The sequence below is a fragment of the Chiloscyllium plagiosum genome, unplaced genomic scaffold, assembly GCF_037043375.1.
Source record: "Chiloscyllium plagiosum isolate Xiang-an unplaced genomic scaffold, Cpla_swu_hap1 HiC_scaffold_1, whole genome shotgun sequence".
Classification (NCBI taxonomy): domain Eukaryota; kingdom Metazoa; phylum Chordata; class Chondrichthyes; order Orectolobiformes; family Hemiscylliidae; genus Chiloscyllium; species Chiloscyllium plagiosum.
Genome location: NW_028270139.1, coordinates 65654866 through 65672532, shown reverse-complemented (window position 1 = coordinate 65672532; position 17667 = coordinate 65654866). Strand labels below are relative to the sequence as shown.

Genomic DNA, 17667 nt, shown 5'->3' with positions numbered 1-17667 from the left:
TCATCCAGGCAAATGGGCAAGTCACACTCCTGACGTGTGCCTTGTAGGTGGTAGATGGGCTTTGTGGAGTAGGGAGGTGAGTCACCCCCAGACCTGATTTCATGACCATAGTATTTATACGTTTAATCCTGTTCAGTTTCAGGTCAACGGGAGCCCCACTCCAGGATGTTGAGAGTGGGGAGGATTCCGTGATGGTCATGTCATTGAACAGTAAGGGTGGATGGTTAGCTAGTCTGGTTGGGTATGGTTATTGCCTGGCACTTGTGTGTGATGCGATTATTTTGTACCATTTGTCAGCCCAAGCCTAGATCTTGCCCAGATCTTGTGGCATTTTAGACATGTATGCTTCGATATTCAAGGAGTTCAGTAAATGGGCTACCATGGTCCTCAATCTACTGGTCCCAGCTACAAAAAAAAACGCAACATTAAATTCAAAATTTAAAACATTGATGCTACAAGACAATCATGCTGACAAATGATACTCTAAGAAATTGACCTCACCTGAAAAACACAGCTAGCAATATGTTGGTAAAAAATCTTGGGAATTATACCTATAAATGTAAAACAATGCAAGTACTGTAAGGAGAATTTAATTAATGATAAAAAGCAAATTTATAAGACAAACTAAGTTATTACCCACGATATGTTCACTCCATGGCATGAGACGACTTGTGGAGAAACTGGTTTTATCCAATCAGAGTGTTGCACCTCAGCCTTGCTGTATCTGGTATTGCTTACCCAATTCCATTTTATTGTTTTGTGATCTGTGCTTGCATAACTGTTTGTAATTAAAGTATTCCTATACTATAAAATAGCTCCAGTCATGAATATGCAGTAAAGAGATTTTCAGTTTAAACTTATCCATTGTTTAGCTTGACATAATTGTTAACTTTAGTTTCCAGTATTGAAAAGAGGAATCATTTAGTTGAAAGGGCTTTAACTTAATTTTTTTCTTGCAAAGTAATTTGTCTGTTCTTTTATCACATTTTTAGATATTTTTTCCACCGTCAAAATCTTAATTTTTTTGTTTTTAGAGCAATATTGCATAATCATATTATTGGTCTAACTGTTTACAGGGAAAAATTCTGGTTAGGCACACCTCTGAAACAAATTTGTTTGTTTTATGACTAATGAGTGAATGCACAGTCGCTACATCTTACAACAACTTGAGTATGTTAGCATGGAAACTGGAAATGGGATGCAGAGGATTGCACTCTCTCCCTCTGTCAAGTTTCTACCCTGGTGGGTTAGGGTATTTAAATTACTTGAGCAAATCTAGAATAAAAAGCCAATAGCAGCAATGGTGATGATGAAAAAACTGCATAGTTGTGAAATGCCATTTAGTTATCTCCTTTTGGAGGAAAGTCTGCGATCCTTGTCCGGTCTCTGCTTTGTGATTTAGGCCTAGAGCAGTTTCCTCAAGGGATTTCTGAAATGGCTGAGAAACAGCTATTTTCAATTCTAAATCTTGGTTTCTCCCACAGAGCATTGAACGAAATGTGGAAGTGCCAGAACATGTTACGGAGTCATGTCCGGGAGTTATTAGACCTGCACAAACAGCCTGCTGTAAGTCTGACTTGCTCTATAATATTTTCATGAGCATATCATTTTGATCAAAAACTGAATAAATTATGTTCTGATATTTTACGAATTCTTCTGCAATGTTATTTGATTTATTTTTTTAAAGTAGAGAAGCATAGCGAAATTTGAAAGTGAGCATCACCTCTTCCAAAAAAAAGTTTCTGTTTTCAAACAAGAGTAAGATCAGTTTCCCTAATTTTAATCCTTTGTCTTTTTCCAGTCAGAAGCAAACAATACTGCAATGTTTGCCAAGCTAATGGCGATAGCAAGTAAGTACCTAATTTGTTTTGTTAATGTTTTGGGGCGGGGTGTGGTTTAAGGTGTAGCAGTTGACATTTATTCTGAAAGAATTTTCCTGTTTTTTTGTGAAAGTTGTATCTGTTTATTTGACTGAATATAATTTGATTGTATGATATGCTTAATTACCTTAATTTCCAATATTACTTTGCTCCCTATTTGCAGATGTGAATCTCTTGATTGAATATGTGAATAATCCTGTTTCCCTAAGCTTTGGAATCTGATGTGTTTATGCCTGTCAAATACTGTCAATGGTTGTTTTACCTTTACACCTTTCTTCCAATTAAAGCAAAGCAAATAAAAAATCAAGTTTTAAGGATTTCACAGCATTCTTCAGTTTTTGACCAATTTATTTCTTGATTGCCTTGAAAGGCCTTGGCTTTTCTTCACTCATAGTGCTGAAGCTTTGTTGATCTCATTCAGTGATGAGGTGCATGATTTGCATACAAGTTCTAGTCTTAAAACACAGCATCTCTAAATTGCTTCTTAGCTTTGTAGTTAAAACCTTTTCATTTGCAAAATGCACAGTTACTAAATGTAACCTTGCTGTAAATCTACAATAGTAAGTAGTGAAGGACTTTGTTTTTTATTGAGATGTCTCTTGCTTAAATTTTAAAAATATAAGCCATAAGTTCAAAGTTAGCCTGGATCATTGTTTTTTAGAGCAGTAAGATGGTGCTATTTACTGGGTTTTTTGATTATGAAAGGTCATCTTTGCACTTTAACAGAGTGATGTGCTCTTATTGGATATGGGAGATGAGGGAGAGTTTCCATGTTACTGATGATTATGTTTGCAGGAAGTGTGTTTGGTTGCAAATCCTATCAGATTGCATAGATCGGTTGGAGTGGCAGCTAGAGCCAATGTGGAATTTACAGGAGCTAAGAGGTGTGGTGAATGGCGGTTATAGGGAGGGAGAAGAACCACAGATACAGTCAGGTAGGTGGGTTATCTCCAGAAAAGGTAGATGAAGGAGGCAGATAGTGCAGGAGACTCCTATGGCCATCTCCATCTCAAACAAGTATGCTCTTTTGGAAAATGTAGAGGCTGATGGACTTTCAGGAATGTAGCATGAACAGTCAAGTTTCTGATACAGAGACTGGCTCAAATATAACTGGCTCAAATTCCAAGTGATCAATTGTGATAGGGGACTCTATAGTCACAGGCACAGGTAGACTTTTCTGCAGCCAGTAGCGAGAAATCAATGTTGACCTCCTGGTACCAGGATCAAGGATATGTCTGAGAGAGTGCAGAATATCTCAAAGGGGAGTGGGACCAGCAGGAGGTTGTTCTGCATGTTGGAAGTAACGATATGGGAAGAGAACAGAATGAGATTCTGAAGGGAGAATGTAGGAAGTTAGACAGGAGTTCGATAAGGAGGTCCTCTAGGGTCATAATATCCAGATTACCTTCGGGACTACGAGCTAGTGAGGGTAAGAATAGGAGGGTAGAACAGATGAATGCATGACTGAGGAGCTGGTGCAGTTGAGAACGGTTCACATTTTGGATCATTGGAATCTCATCTGGGATAGAAGTGACCTGTATAAGGAAGGAAGGACTGTACGTGAATTGGAAGGGAACTAATATACTGGCAGGGAGATTTGATTGAACTACCCAGAAGGATTTAAATTAGTAAGGTTGGGGAGACACCCAGGGATATCGTGAAGAAAGAGATCTGTCTAAGACTGGTACAGTTGAGAAAAGGGTTAAGTCAAGCAGTCAGGGCAGGCAGGAGCAAAGCAGAGAACTAGGTAGGACTGATGAATTAAACAGCATTTCTTTCAATGCAAGAGGCTAATAGGGAAGGTAGATGAACTCAAGGCATGGTTAGGAACATGGGACTGGGATATTATAGTGATTACAAAGGTGTGGCTTAGGGATGGACAGGACTGGCAGCTTAATGTTTTAGGATACAAATGCTATAGGGAGAATATGAAAAGGGAACGCGAGTGGTGTTTTTGACAAGGGTTCAAATTACTGCTGACTAAGGGAGGATATTCCTGGGAATACATTATTTGGGTGGAACTGAGAAGTAAGAAAGAGATGATCATCTTATTGGGATGTAACTGTGCCAAACCACCCCCCACAACTCCAATTACTATTACCACCACACGCACACCACCGTATTAAGGGTTCAGATGGAGAGGAATTTGTTAGGTGTGTACACTAATATTTTCTGATTCAGTATGTGGATGTACCTATTAGAGAAGGTGCAAAACTTGATCTACTCTTGGGAAATAAGGCAGGATAATTGACTGAGGGATCAGTGGGGAGCACTTTGGGGCCAGCGACCATAATTCTATTAGTTTTAAAATAGCGATAGAAAAAGGGTAGACTGGATCTAAAAATTGAAGTTCTAAATTGGGGGAAGACAAATTTTGAAAGTATTAGGCAAGAACTTTCAAAAGTTGATTGGGCGTGGATGTTCGCAGAAATCTTCAAAAATGATATAACGAGAGCCTAGAGACAGTATATTCCTGTTAGGTTTAAAGGCAAGGCTGCTAGGTGTAGGGAAAGCTGGATGACTAGAGAAATTTGAAGTTTTGGTCAAGAAAAAGAAGGAAGCATATGTCAGCTATAGACAGCAGAGGTCAAGTGAATCCTTAGAAGAGTTTAAAGGCAATAGGAGTATACTTAAGAGGAAAATCAGGAGGGCAAAAAGGGGACATGAGATAGTTTTGGGAAATAGGATTAAGGAGAGTCCTAAGAGATTTTATAAATACATTAAGTATAAAAGGGTAACTAGGGAGAAAATAGGGCCCCTCAAAGATCAGCAGGGCAGCCTATGTGTGGAACCATAGGAGGTACAAAGTGAGTATTTACTATGGAGAAGGACATGGCAGATATAGAATGTAGGAAAACAGATGGTGACATATTGAAAAATTTCCATATTATAGAGGAGGAAGTGCTGGATGACTTAAAATGCATAAAGATGGCTACATCCCCATGGCCCTGATCAGGTATACCGTGGAACTCTATGAGAAGCTAAGGAAAGGATGCTAGGCCCCTTGCTGAGATGTTTGTATCATTGATTGTCACAGCTGACGTGCTGGAAGACTGGAGGTTGGCTAATGTTTAAGAAGGGTGGTAAGGAAAAGCCAGGGAATTATAGATTGGTGAGCCTGACATCAGTGATGGGCAAGTTGTTGCAGGGAATCCTGAGGGGCAGGATTTACTTGTATTTGGAAAGGGAAGGATACATTAGGGATAGTCAACATGGTTTTGTGCGTGTGAAATCATCTCTCACTAACTAGATTGAGTTTTTTGAAGAAGTAACAAAGAAGTTTGATGACGGTAGAGCGGTGATCGTAATCTGCATGGACTTCAGTAAGGCGTTCAACAAGGTTCCCCATGGTAGACTGCTTAGAAAGGTGAAATCACATGGAATATAGGGAGAACTAGCCATTTGGATACACAACTGACTCAAAAGTAGAAGTCAGAGGTTGGTGGTCGAGGGTTACTTTACAGACTGGAGGTCTGTGACCAGTGGGATGCCACAAGGATTGGTGCTGGATCCATTGCACATTTTCATTTATATAAATGATTTGGATGTGACCAAATGAGGTATAGATAGTAAGTTCGCAGATGACACCAAAATTGGAGATGTAGTGGACAGCAAAGAAGGTTACCTCCATACAACAGGATCTTGATCAGATGGCCCAATGATCTGAGAAGTGGCAGATTTAATTTAGATAAATGTGAGGTGCTGCATTTTGGAAAGGCAAATCAGAACAGGACTTAATGATAAGATCCTAGAGAGTGTTGTTGAGGCCTTGGAGTGCAGGTTTGTAATTCCTTGAAAGTGGAGTCACAGTTAGATAGGATCGTGAAAATGGTACCCTTTCCTTTATTGGTCAGAGCATAGAGTGTAGGAGTTGGAGGTCATTTTGCGGCTGTACAGGACATCGGTTAGACTACTTTTGGAATTTTGTGTGCGTTTCCCCAACCCCAGCTACCACCATCAAAAACAAACAAAGGCAAGAAACTGAATTGACAAGGAGTAATGGGGCTGGTACTCTTCATCTAAATGTCTTGGTTTGATATGCATCTGTCATTGTTCATTTTCTGAATGCTAAATTGAGACTAGTTAAATCAAGATTTATCAATCAGGGATTTGAACCCATGTCCCTAGACCAGGTCTTTGGATTACCAGTTCACTGGCAATACCACTATGCTACAAGCTGACTTATTCCATCATTCCTGGAGTTTGTTTGAAAAACTGATAGGCTCTTGGTATCATGGAAATCTGCCTTGCCGTGTTCTCCGGAAGTGATAAGCTGAAGGAGATTTTTTTTTGCAAGCTCGCTATCATTTCTACACTCTGTCTCCTTCTATTTGACTCTGTCTTTCTCTTTCTGTCTGTAAAGTTAGGATATATCTTTGCTGGGCATGCATGTTAGTGCCACACTCTGCATGAATCAACTGTAAAGTTACTTGAATGACACTGAATACCAGTTCATGTTTGTTATGTTTATCGTTCAGAAATCTCATTTACTATTTGGGCAACAAAAACAGCTGAATAGACAAAATCGATGAGCCTCAACAAAGAATATAATTTGTAAATGCAACCCATTGTCTGAATGGAATACAAAAGGCGAGCAGGGATGCAATCCATGTGGCAAGAGAATTTTGGGTATCAACTTGAGCATGTTTTAAAAAAAAATGTTTTGAGTTTGAGGCATTTGCAATACATGCCTCCTTATCTTTCTTTTTAAATGTAACCAGTTCATGCCTCAAACTTTTTTGTTCTTTGTAATGATGTGTAAGACCTTCACATTATGTTATCAGTTTCATGAAGTGAAATCATCTCTTTGAATAAGGAATATACCCTCCATTTTGGCAAGCTTCATCTCCCTTTAACAAATCTTTGGTATTGAGTAAAAGAATGCATTTCTTTCTCAGTTTTCAAATTAAATGGTCATTCTAATCAATTCTTCACCTGTCACAAAAACATATTCGGACACTGAGAATCAGACCACCAGAAATGTGCCTTGGATACCCTTAAGAAAATGGAAATTTGTCTAACATCGGATGTGTCAGTAAGCTCTTGTAATGCTCACCATTTGAAAATATTAGGTGTTGAATCTCTGATTTTTAGCATCAGCAAAAGTATGGCTGATAACCATGTGTCAGTGCCACAGGAAGACCTGTTTTTTAAGTGGCTGCCCAATTGGGTCGTATCCTCAGATTGTTCGTGAAAATGGAAGACATCCTTCAAATGGCTACACTTATAAATCTGGAAATATGCAAGTTCCAAAATTTGGCTTTGGTAGGATTTGAATTGCAGGGTCTATCTGCTGTCATTTAAGCCACTTCTAGGTATTAGGTCATCAGTAGGAATTGTCACTTTACAGTTGTCTGAAACTGCAGCAGTCAGCTTTTAAGTTCCCACTGTTACACTTCTGAAGATTCTGTTGTTCAACTTAGTTGTCTTTAAATGTTCTTGACTGGTAAGAGAATTCTGAATTCGTAAAGGTGACATTAATTTTGTGATTCGACCTCCGACCTCTAATCCAATGAATTGGTTGTCATTCATCCTTTTGAAGAAAAGCAGAAGGCTTGTAGATTTTGAATTCTCTACCAATAATACACTTTCAGACATGATCTATGGGATTTAATTCTGGGCGTACCTGTTCCTGACTGCCTCAGATTTAATGTAACTGTATTGAATACTCAAAACCGATGGAATGAATTGTCTCACTGATCACTTTGCTTCTATTTGTGAAGTTTTGAAAGCTGATCATGCCTGCGGTTTGTCAAAGCTTTTGTCTCGGCTTTAGATCAAAAGTTACCCATGGTATGTGGAGGATAATAACTGAACAAAGATTCTCCTCCTTTGGTCCCAGGAATTGTTTCTCTGGCAGTGACCTTCCACGTATCATATTTCCCATTCACCTTCCTACTGGGCTATAGTGTTGACGCTGCATTTATGTTCTTGAATTATTTATTTATTGATGGTTGGCATTTTTTAATCATTTTAGTTTTTTAAAGTGGTGAGTTGCATATGTTGTGGTTAATTAACCTAGTTACTACAAATCTGCTTTGTCAACAATGCAAAATTAAAAGCCTTAGAAATGAATCCCTTCAGTTAGGAGGGAATGTAGTCTTTTGGTCACATTGCTTTGAATTTGGCTACTTTATCAACTGCCTGAAACATAAATGAAGATAACAAGATGAGGCAGTGTTGTATTCAGGCACGGGTAGGAAAGGTCAGGAGTTTCACTTGAAATGCTTCTCAAAGGGGCAGGCATCCCTGTTTTCTCAGTTTAATTTTACTGTTATGTGTAACGTAACTTATTTGGAAGAGCTAAGACAATTCATTTCATGGTAAGTAAACTACCAGTTTGAAACTTAGTGGTGCAAACAGTAGAGTTACTGACAATAAAGTTAGATTTTGGAAATGTTCAATAATTCTCTTTAAGAATAGTAATTCTGATTGCTGTATACAGTAAGTATTAATAATGCACAATCTTAAAATCTGTTTTGTCTATGAGCAGAAAATTTGCCTGATCCAGGAAAAGCACAAGATTTCATGAAGAAATTCAACCAGGTGCTGGGTGATGATGAGAGGCTGCGGGTTCAGTTAGAGCTGCTGATTAGCCCAGCATGTTCATGTAAACAAGCAGAAGTCTGTGTGGTAAGGTGCATTATTATTTTATGTGAATGTGGCCTGTTATTAAATACTTTGCGATCCTATTTTAAGAAGAAAATAGTTAAGTAAGTAAGGGAAAGAATAGGAGAGTATGATTGAGATCTATAAAATTTCACGTGATATCGACAGGAAAGAGGAGAAGAGATCCCCTTGGCAGAGAGATCAATGACCAGGTGGCATAAATTCAAACTATTGTGCAAGCGATTTAGAGGGGATATGAGCAAAATGTTTCCACCAAGAGAGTGATAGGTATCTGGAACTCACTACCTGAAAAGATGGTAGAGGTAGAAACCCTCATATCATTTAAAAGGTATTTAGCTGTAAACTTGTAATGCCAAAGGATGCACTGCTATGGACCAAGTGCTAGAACTTGGAATTAATTAGTTGGCTGTTTTTGACTGGTGCAAGCTTGATGGGCTGAAGGGCCTTTTTCTGTGCTGCAGATCTTATGATTCTAAAGTATTTTCACTATTTATTTAATGCCTTCCATACAGAATTGCAATCAATACATGTCACAATGCAGACAGCAAAATCCCATTTTTGTATGACTAATTATGAAGTGGCACAAGTCAAACTTTAACGTTTAGATATTCAGATTTGTGCACAAATCTGTCCTTAGCCTGAAGTTAGTGAACTACGTAGATATAAATAACAGTAATAGTTAGCAGCACTATTATTACTTTGTTGGCAAAATCTGGCAGTGTAATCCCATCACTGTACTTTCATTTCCCTGTGCTGTACCTTATCTTTAACCACTCTCACCCAAAAATGTTGATTTGATGTACACATCGAAAGTTTGAATTTATTCTACTTTTGAGTCTGAAGCTTGGTGTGGTTTTTACTTGTAATTAACAAAAAAAAAACAAGATTCTCTTCAAGCCTGAAGATTTTATTTTTAAATCAGAGATTTCATGAGCATGGTGATCAGAAGGCTCAAATATGCTATTCTGCTTGAAGAATGTAAAACCTTTCATAAGGAGTAGGGAAAAAGATGGAAAATTACGACCAATTAACCTAACCTGGGTTGTGGGTAAGATCCTGGAATCCATTGTGAAGGAAGGGAATTCTGAATACTTGGAAGGCAAAGTTAGCATGGTTTGGTCAAGGAAGGTCATGCCTGACAAATCTGCTAGAATTCTTTGAGGAAGTAACAAGCAGATTAGACCAAGAAAAATCAATACATGTTATCTGCCTGGACTTGACGAAGGCCTTTAGCAAAGTGCCACACAGGAGGCTGCTGAGTAAGATAAGAGTCGATGGTGTCAGAGGCAACGTGCTAGCATGGATAGAAGCTTGTCTGTCCGGCAGAAAGCAGAGAATGGGAACAGAAGGGTCCTTCTCGGGATGGCAGGTGGTGACAAGTGGTGTTCTGCAAGGCTCCGTGTTGGAACCACAAGTTATCACTTTGTACATTCACAATCTAGATGAAGGAGCAGGGCATTCTTGCTAAGTTTGCAGGCAATGCCAGGATAGGTGGAGGGGCAGGTAGCATTGAGGAGGTGGAGAGGCTTTAGACAGGTTAGGAGAGTGGGCAAAGAAGTGGCAGATGGAGTACAACATGGGAAAGTGTGAGGTCATGCACTTTGGTGGAAGGAATTGAGGCATGAACTATTTTCTAAATAGGCAGAAAATTCAGAAGTCTGAAGTGCAAAAAGACTTGGGAGCTCCAGTTCAGGAGTCTCTCAATGTAAACGTGCAGGTTGATCAGTAGTTAGAAAGGCAGAAGCAATGATGGCATTTATTTTGTGATGACTTGAATATAAAAACAGGGATGTACTTCTGAGGCTCTTTTAGGCTCTGGTCAGACCACATTTGAAGTATTGTGCACAGTGTTTGGCCCCATATCTCAGGGAGGATGTACTGACCTTGGAGCTTGTACAGAGGAGGTTCATGAGAATGGTTCCAGGAATGAAAAGCTTAACACATGAGGTACATTTGAGCACTCTGGGTTTATAGAGGAACCTCGATTATCCAAAGGACACTGGTGGGGCGTATTTCATTCGCTTAATCGAATGCCAGATTACATTGTTTCGCCAAGCATCGGGACCTTGTGATTTTGCCAGATAAGCTGGTATTCGGATAATCGAATGCTGGAGAATAGAGATTCCTCTGAGTACTCGGAGTTTAGAAGGATGGGGAAAGGGATCTAATTGAAACATACAGAATACTGAATGACTTGGACAGAGTAGATGTTGGGAAGATGTTTCCATTGGTCGGAGAGACTAGGACCAGAGGGGATAGCCTTAGAGTAAGGAAGACCTTTTAGAACAGAGGTAAGGAGACATTTCTTCAGCCAGAGAGTATTGAATCTGTGGAAATCAATTCTCCAGAAGACTGTTGCGGCCAAGTCATTGAATATAGGCTAGATAGATAGGTTCTTGAGTATCAAGGGGATCAAGGAATACGGGGTGAAAGCGGGAGAATGGGGTTGAGAAAGTTATCAGCCTTGATTGAATGGTGGAGCAGACTTGATTGGCTGAATGCCCTAATTTCTGCTCCTTGGTCTTTTGGTAATGGTTAGGCATACTTGAGGAAAGATCCTTAAAGTAACATCTAAATTTCAAAAGAATTCTTTGTACAACTCCCTTCATATGAATTGTATTACTAACTCTCAAAAATCAACTTTTTATTCAACTTTGTAAGCAGCAGTGACGTGGTGTGTAGTCTAACTGGTGATTTCTTATTCTGCAAGCACTTGAAATTTTCCCATTCTATGATGAAATTCTCAAAAATTGATTTAAAATTATATGCTTAGTCTAGAACAATGCATGAACTATTCACATTAGTTGGGGTAAATTCATATTTTGCTTTCAAATTGACCTGGATGATGAAAAGCAAAAAGCAACAACCCCAATAAAAACTTAATAATTTTCTTGTGAAATGATGTCATGGTAGTTTCAAACACTTAGAAAAAACACAAGTGGTTAGTTATATAATCAGCTCATGTCTTCAAACTTCATTGTAATGTGCATTGACAATGTACAACACTGACATCTTTCCAACAATATAACTACTTTTCCAAGTAAGCCCTGTGTACACAAATTCAACTTGCTAATTGTTACGTCATCAGTCTATTCTCGATCATCCGTAAACTAATAGGTCATCACTGGTGTTGTCAATCAGCACTTGCTTGGCTACATAGTTCAAGAAGGTGGTTCACCATCTCTTTTTCAAGGGCTAATATGAATGGGTAATAAACGCTAAGCTACACTCGATGAATGAATTAAAAAATGATACTGCTTGACAAGCTTTATCAATGGCACCATCCATATGTTATCATTAAACAGTACACTTTTCCTTTAATTAGAGGGAAATTACACGTAAACTAGCAAATCCAAAGCAGCCCACGAATCCCTTTCTGGAAATGGTGAAATTCCTACTGGAGAGGATTGCACCAGTACACATCGATTCGGAAGCCATAAGGTATGTTTTTTGTAATATTTGCTATTTAGTCAAACTGTATTTTACAAACTTTGTTGATGCTAAGTGTATGATTGAAATATTTATTGTGTGACTTTAATAGTTTGTTCTACAAAAGAGTTGTGAGGCCACTAAAATATTAAGTAATTGATAAGTGCTATATTATATGAATTTGTATCACAAGATCAGGGATGCCTCATATAACTTTTAAACACCTCTGGGATGCTATCACTGAAATGTTTTGTCTCATTAGTACAAGTTGTACTTAGAGATTTTTAGAAATCTGACAGTTTTTGCATGTACCTCTGATCACAGCATTCTTTTTGGCTTGTGTGTTTTGGTGTTTTTTTTAATAGTTGCAAGAATGCATGACAGTAATGAAGTCAAAATGAGCTTGCTAGTTCAGGGAAAAAAAGTGCAAATACAGAATAAAATAAAGTTATACAAAATGCTAACTGAAGCAATAAATTCAGTATTAAAACTTTTCCTGAGGCATTTAATATTTTTCAGAAGAAACTCTTGAACTGCAGTAAGAGTAGTGAGAGATGTCATTTAGTTAAGTTGAAAGCAGTGCTTTACTGGAGGCTCACTGATGTTGCCTAGTAGGGTGACAAAATATCTGAAAATGACCTTCCGGCTCAGCGAGCAAACGTACATCGAGAACCTCAACCTGAGCTACAAATCTTCTCAAACTGTTAACATATATCGATTAACTTTTCCCTTCTATTGAAGTTTGGCAACAATTCAAAGTTCACTGTGTCACTGGTTCTGAATTTGTAATTTTTTAAAGTTAAATTGATTTAATGTATAATGTTTGCATGTTGTAATTATACTGCGCCTTGAGCTTCGCTACTAAATCATTTTGCTTTACATTCATGTTCAAGTGTTTTTATTCTCTTGTGGGAAGTAGGTGTTTCTGTACTGTAAGTACAGTTTCGAGTCCAGATTCTCGGACTGATCTTGAGGTCAAATGAAATGAAGTAACTGTTCCCAGTGATTGTCTTAGCTACACAATGGATGGTTATCTTCATTGTGGCATGAGTAGAGTACTGGTCGTGTTGTTGGTATGATCATCATCCAATGTCTTGGGAAACTACATTGACGATGACAGTCCCTTATAGAATTATTACTGTTAAATTGATGAAGCACTTCTTCACTGCAACTAATATTTAAGGAATAGGACATAGGCAATTGTGTTCTTGCCAAGTTTAACTATAAAAGAATTTGAGTCAGACTTGTCAGCAATTGCCTGACATGTTACCAAATTGACGCTTGAAGCATTTTTTTTTATTTTTCAGGATTTCTGAAATATTTTACCACTAGTCTGCCCACCTTTGAACTTCTGATGTAGGCTGTGATTCTGGATCTTTCTTCATAACCTCCAAATCAGCCTCTGATACTTAAAACAATTTGCAATTCTGTCATCCATTGACACAAAATGGGTGGCTCTGTGGTTAGCACTGCTGCCTCACAGCGCCAGGGACCTAGGTTCGATTCCAGCCTCGGGCAACTGTCTTTGTGGAGTTTGCACATTCTCCCTGTGCTTGTGTGGGTTTCCTCTGCGTGCTCTGGTTTTCTCCCATAATCCAGAAATGCGCAGGTTAGGTGAAGTCGCCATTCTAAATTGCCCATAGCGTTCAGGGATTTGTGGGTTAGGTGCATTAGTCAGGGGTAAATATAGAGTAATAGGGTAGGGGAATGGGTGTGGGTGGATGACTCTTCAGAGGGTCGGTGTGGACTTGGGTCAAAGGGGCTGTTTCCACACTGTTGGGATTCTATGGATTCTAAAGTAAAATACGAATGCTCGTAGGTTGAAGGGAACATAGAAACTGGGCAGCTAGAGGGCAGCAATAAACAGTGGGCTGCTCAGTAATACTCATGTTCCATTAATGAATTTCTTAAAAATATTTGGATTGACTCCCTGAATTGCATAGTTCACAGAAATGGCAGCATTTTTTGGATTAATTTGTCTTCATTCACGTTACTGCCTGTATTAAACTACAGATGTTTTGTGCATTTTGCAGTTCTTTAGTGAAACTAATGAACAAATCTATAGAAGGGACTGCAGATGATGAAGAGGAAGGTGTGACCCCCGATTCTGCAATCAGGGCAGGCTTGGAGCTGCTTAAGGTATGCATCTATCCATATTTCTGAAAGCAATGCTCTAGACTCCATTTTTATTTAAATGTTACTTTTGAGCTTTGTGTTTCAATACTTCAGTTGATGTAAGACTTCTAAGAAGGGTGAAGACCTTTCTATAAATGCAATTAATATCTATAATTTGGCAGACTGACCTAATTTCACTTCAGAAATGCTGAAGAAAAGAGACAGTGCCAAGGCTGTCCTGCACTCAACAGTACCAATACAAGATTACCTAATTTCAAAATTAACGACATTTTATACTGCGCAAGAAGGTGTACTGATTGATTAGCAAATTAGTTTTGGATTGGTTTTCGGAGAATGTACCAGGGAACTAGTCAGTATTAGTAAGAAAATGGTGCAAGGGAAATTAATGGGATGACAAATCATCAGAATGTGATAATTGATATCCCAGAGCTCTGGAAATATTGGATGCATTGTGGTCATCTTCCAAAATTCTGTAGACTCTGGAGCAATTCCTACAGCGTGCAAATGTATCACCGCCATTTTAAAAAAGGAGAAAAAAAATTGCAGACCAGTTAGCCTAACATTACACATATTGAAAATGCTGGAGCCTATTAAACATAAGAATTACGAGCTGGAGTAGGCCATCTGGCCCTTCAAACCTCCTCCGCCATTCAATAAGATAATGACTGATCTTTTTGTGGCCTCAGCTCCACTGACACACCCTCTCACCATAACCCTTAATTTGTTTATTGTTTAAAATCATTGCCTATCTTAGCATTAAAAACATTTACTGAAATAGTGTCAGTTGCTTCACTCAGCAAGGAATTCCATGGATTCACAACCCTTTGGGTCAAGAAGTTCCTTCTCAATTTAGTCCTAAATTCTGCTCACCATAACTTTGAGGCTACGCCTTCTTAACCTAGTTTCACCCACAGTTGGAAATAGCCTCTCTACTTCTATCTTATCTATTCCCTTCATAATTCAAAATGTTTCTGTTGATCACCCCTCATTCTTCTAAATTCCAATCCATATGATGCCAGTCGACTCAGTCTCACCTCATAAGCCAAACCCCTCAACTCAGAAATCAACCTAGTAAACCTCCTCTGTACCCCCTCAATGCTAGTGCATCCTTTCTCAAGTTGGAGACCAAAACTGCATGCACTACTCCAGGTGTGGCCTCACCTGCAGCCGGTACAGCTGCAACATAACCTCATGCTTTTAAGTTCAATTTCTTTAGCAATGAAGGTCAAAATTGCATTTTCCTTCTTAGTTACCTGTTGTACCTTGAGATTCATGCACAAGGACACTTGGTCCCTCTGCACAGCAGCATGTTGTAACTTTTTACCATTCAGGTAATAGTCCTCCTTACTGTTATTCCTACCCAAAATGAATGACTTCACATTTATTAACATTGTATTCCATCTACCAGACCTTTGCCCACTCACTCAAAGTATCTACATTCCTCTGCAAATTTTCACAGTCGTCTGCACACTTTGCTCTGCTACTTACCTTAGTGTCATCTGCAAACTTTGACACATGACACATTGTCCCCTACTCCAAATCATCGGTGTAAATTGTGAATAATTGCTGTCCCAACACTAATCCCTGAGGTGCACCACTAGTTACTGATTGTCAACTAGCATAGCACTCACTTATCCCCACTCTTTGCTTCCTGTTAGTCAACCAATCCTCTATCCATGCTAATACTTTATCCGTATCGTCATACATCTTTATCTTATGCAGCAGCCTTTTGTGCGGCACCTTGTCGAAGGCTATTTGGAAGTCCAGGTACATCACATCTACTGGATGCCGTTGTCCACCGTATTTGTAATGTCTTCATAGAACTCCAAAAGATTAGTTAAACATGACTTGCCCTTCATTAACCCATACTGCGTCTGCCCAATGGGACAATTTCTATCAAGATGCCTTGCTTGATAACAGACTCAAACATCTTCCCCACTACAAATGTTAAGCTAACTGGTCTATAATTCCACACCTTTTGTCTACTGTCCTTTTCAAATACTGGAAAGATGTGATAACACTTGGAGAGCATTAAATGGATTGGACAATCACCATGGGTTGAAGAAAGGTAAATAATGCTTAACAAATCTAGTTAAGTTTTTTTCACGCTGTAACTAGTAGTATAGATGAGGGAGAACCAGTTGAAGTGTTGTATTTGGATTTAGATGAGGTCCCATATAACAGGTTAGTGGGCAAAAATGAAACACATGAGATGGAGGTCATATATTTTAAGAGCAGCCAGCAACACCCATGTCCCACAAATGAATTAACGGTAAAGTATATAATATATTTAGACATGGATTGAGAATTGGTTTGACAGACAGACAACAGGAATAAATTGGTCTTTTTTCAGGTGGCAGGCAGTTAAAGGGGGGGTAATGCAAGGCTCACTGTTTGATACCAGCTATTTTATTAGAAATAATTTGGATGAAGAAACCAAATACTGCATTTCCAAGTTCGCTCACGACATGTGGAGCGTGCTTGACTTGTGAGGAAAATGCAAGGCGACTTCACCATGATGTAGTTAAGTTGAGTGAGTGGTAAAAACGAAGGCAGCTGTAGTACAACATGGTTAAATATGAAGTTAAACACTTCAGTATGAGAAACAAAGAAAGTGTTACTTAAATGGTGATGCTTAGCTTAAGCCTGGAAGCTGTCCAGGTCATGCTGCATGTGAACATCGATAGCTTCGGCATCTGAGGAGTCATGAATGATGTTGAACATTGTACAATCATCAGTGAATGTCTCTATTTCTGACCTAATAATGGTGGAAAGGTCATTGATGAAGCAGCTGAAGATGGTTGAACGTAGGAGACCATCCTGAGGAACACATGCAGTAATGTCCTGTAACTGAGGTCACAGTCCTCTAACAGCCACAACCATCTTCCTTTGTGCCAGGTATGACACCAACGTGTGGAATTCCCCCCCCCCTATTGAATCCAATTTTTCTAGAGCTCCTTGATCCCAAATTTAGTGAATGCTACCTTGACATCAAGGCACCGCGTGAACCTGTCAGAACCCCAAACTGAACGTCAAATGAGCAGCTTATTCCTTTGCGAGTGACACTTGATTGCATCACATTATGAATGAATGTGAATTGACTAATAGACGGACCCCACTACCAGGGATATATTTCCCTCCCCTCCCCTATCAGCGTTCCAAAAAGACCACTCCCTCCGTGACTCCCTCGTCAGGTCCACACCCCCCACCAACCCAACCTCCACTCCCGGCACCTTTCCCTGCAACTGCAAGAAATGCAAAACTTGCGCCCACACCTTTCCCCCTTACTTCCCTCCAAGGCCCCAAGGGATACTTCTATATCCGCTACAAATTCACCTGCACCTCCACACACATCATCTATTGCATCCGCTGCACCCGATGTGGCCTCCTCTATATTGGGGAGACAGGCCGCCTACTTGCGGAACGTTTCAGAGAACACCTGTGGTGCACCTGGACCAACTAACCCAACCACCCCGTGGCTCAACACTTCAACTCCCCCTCCCACTCCACCAAGGACATGCAGGTCCTTGGACTCCTCCATCGCCAGACCATGGCAGCACGACAGTTGGAGGAAGAGCGCGTCATCTTCCGC

The 17667-nt window shown here is 39.4% G+C and overlaps 1 protein-coding gene across 8 annotated transcripts in view; it reads left to right on the top strand.

Annotated features, from left to right (window-relative positions):
* The window catches only part of pds5a (PDS5 cohesin associated factor A), a 222221-nt gene that overhangs the window by 135116 nt on the left and 69438 nt on the right, over window positions 1-17667 (top strand). For all 8 annotated transcript variants that reach the window (XM_043692752.2, XM_043692731.2, XM_043692757.2 and 5 more), the window contains exons 14-18: window positions 1485-1566; window positions 1802-1850; window positions 8374-8513; window positions 11836-11951; window positions 13973-14078. In XM_043692752.2, coding sequence (XP_043548687.1) covers window positions 1485-1566; window positions 1802-1850; window positions 8374-8513; window positions 11836-11951; window positions 13973-14078 — 493 coding nt within the window. The remainder of the gene's footprint in view (window positions 1-1484; window positions 1567-1801; window positions 1851-8373; window positions 8514-11835; window positions 11952-13972; window positions 14079-17667) is intronic.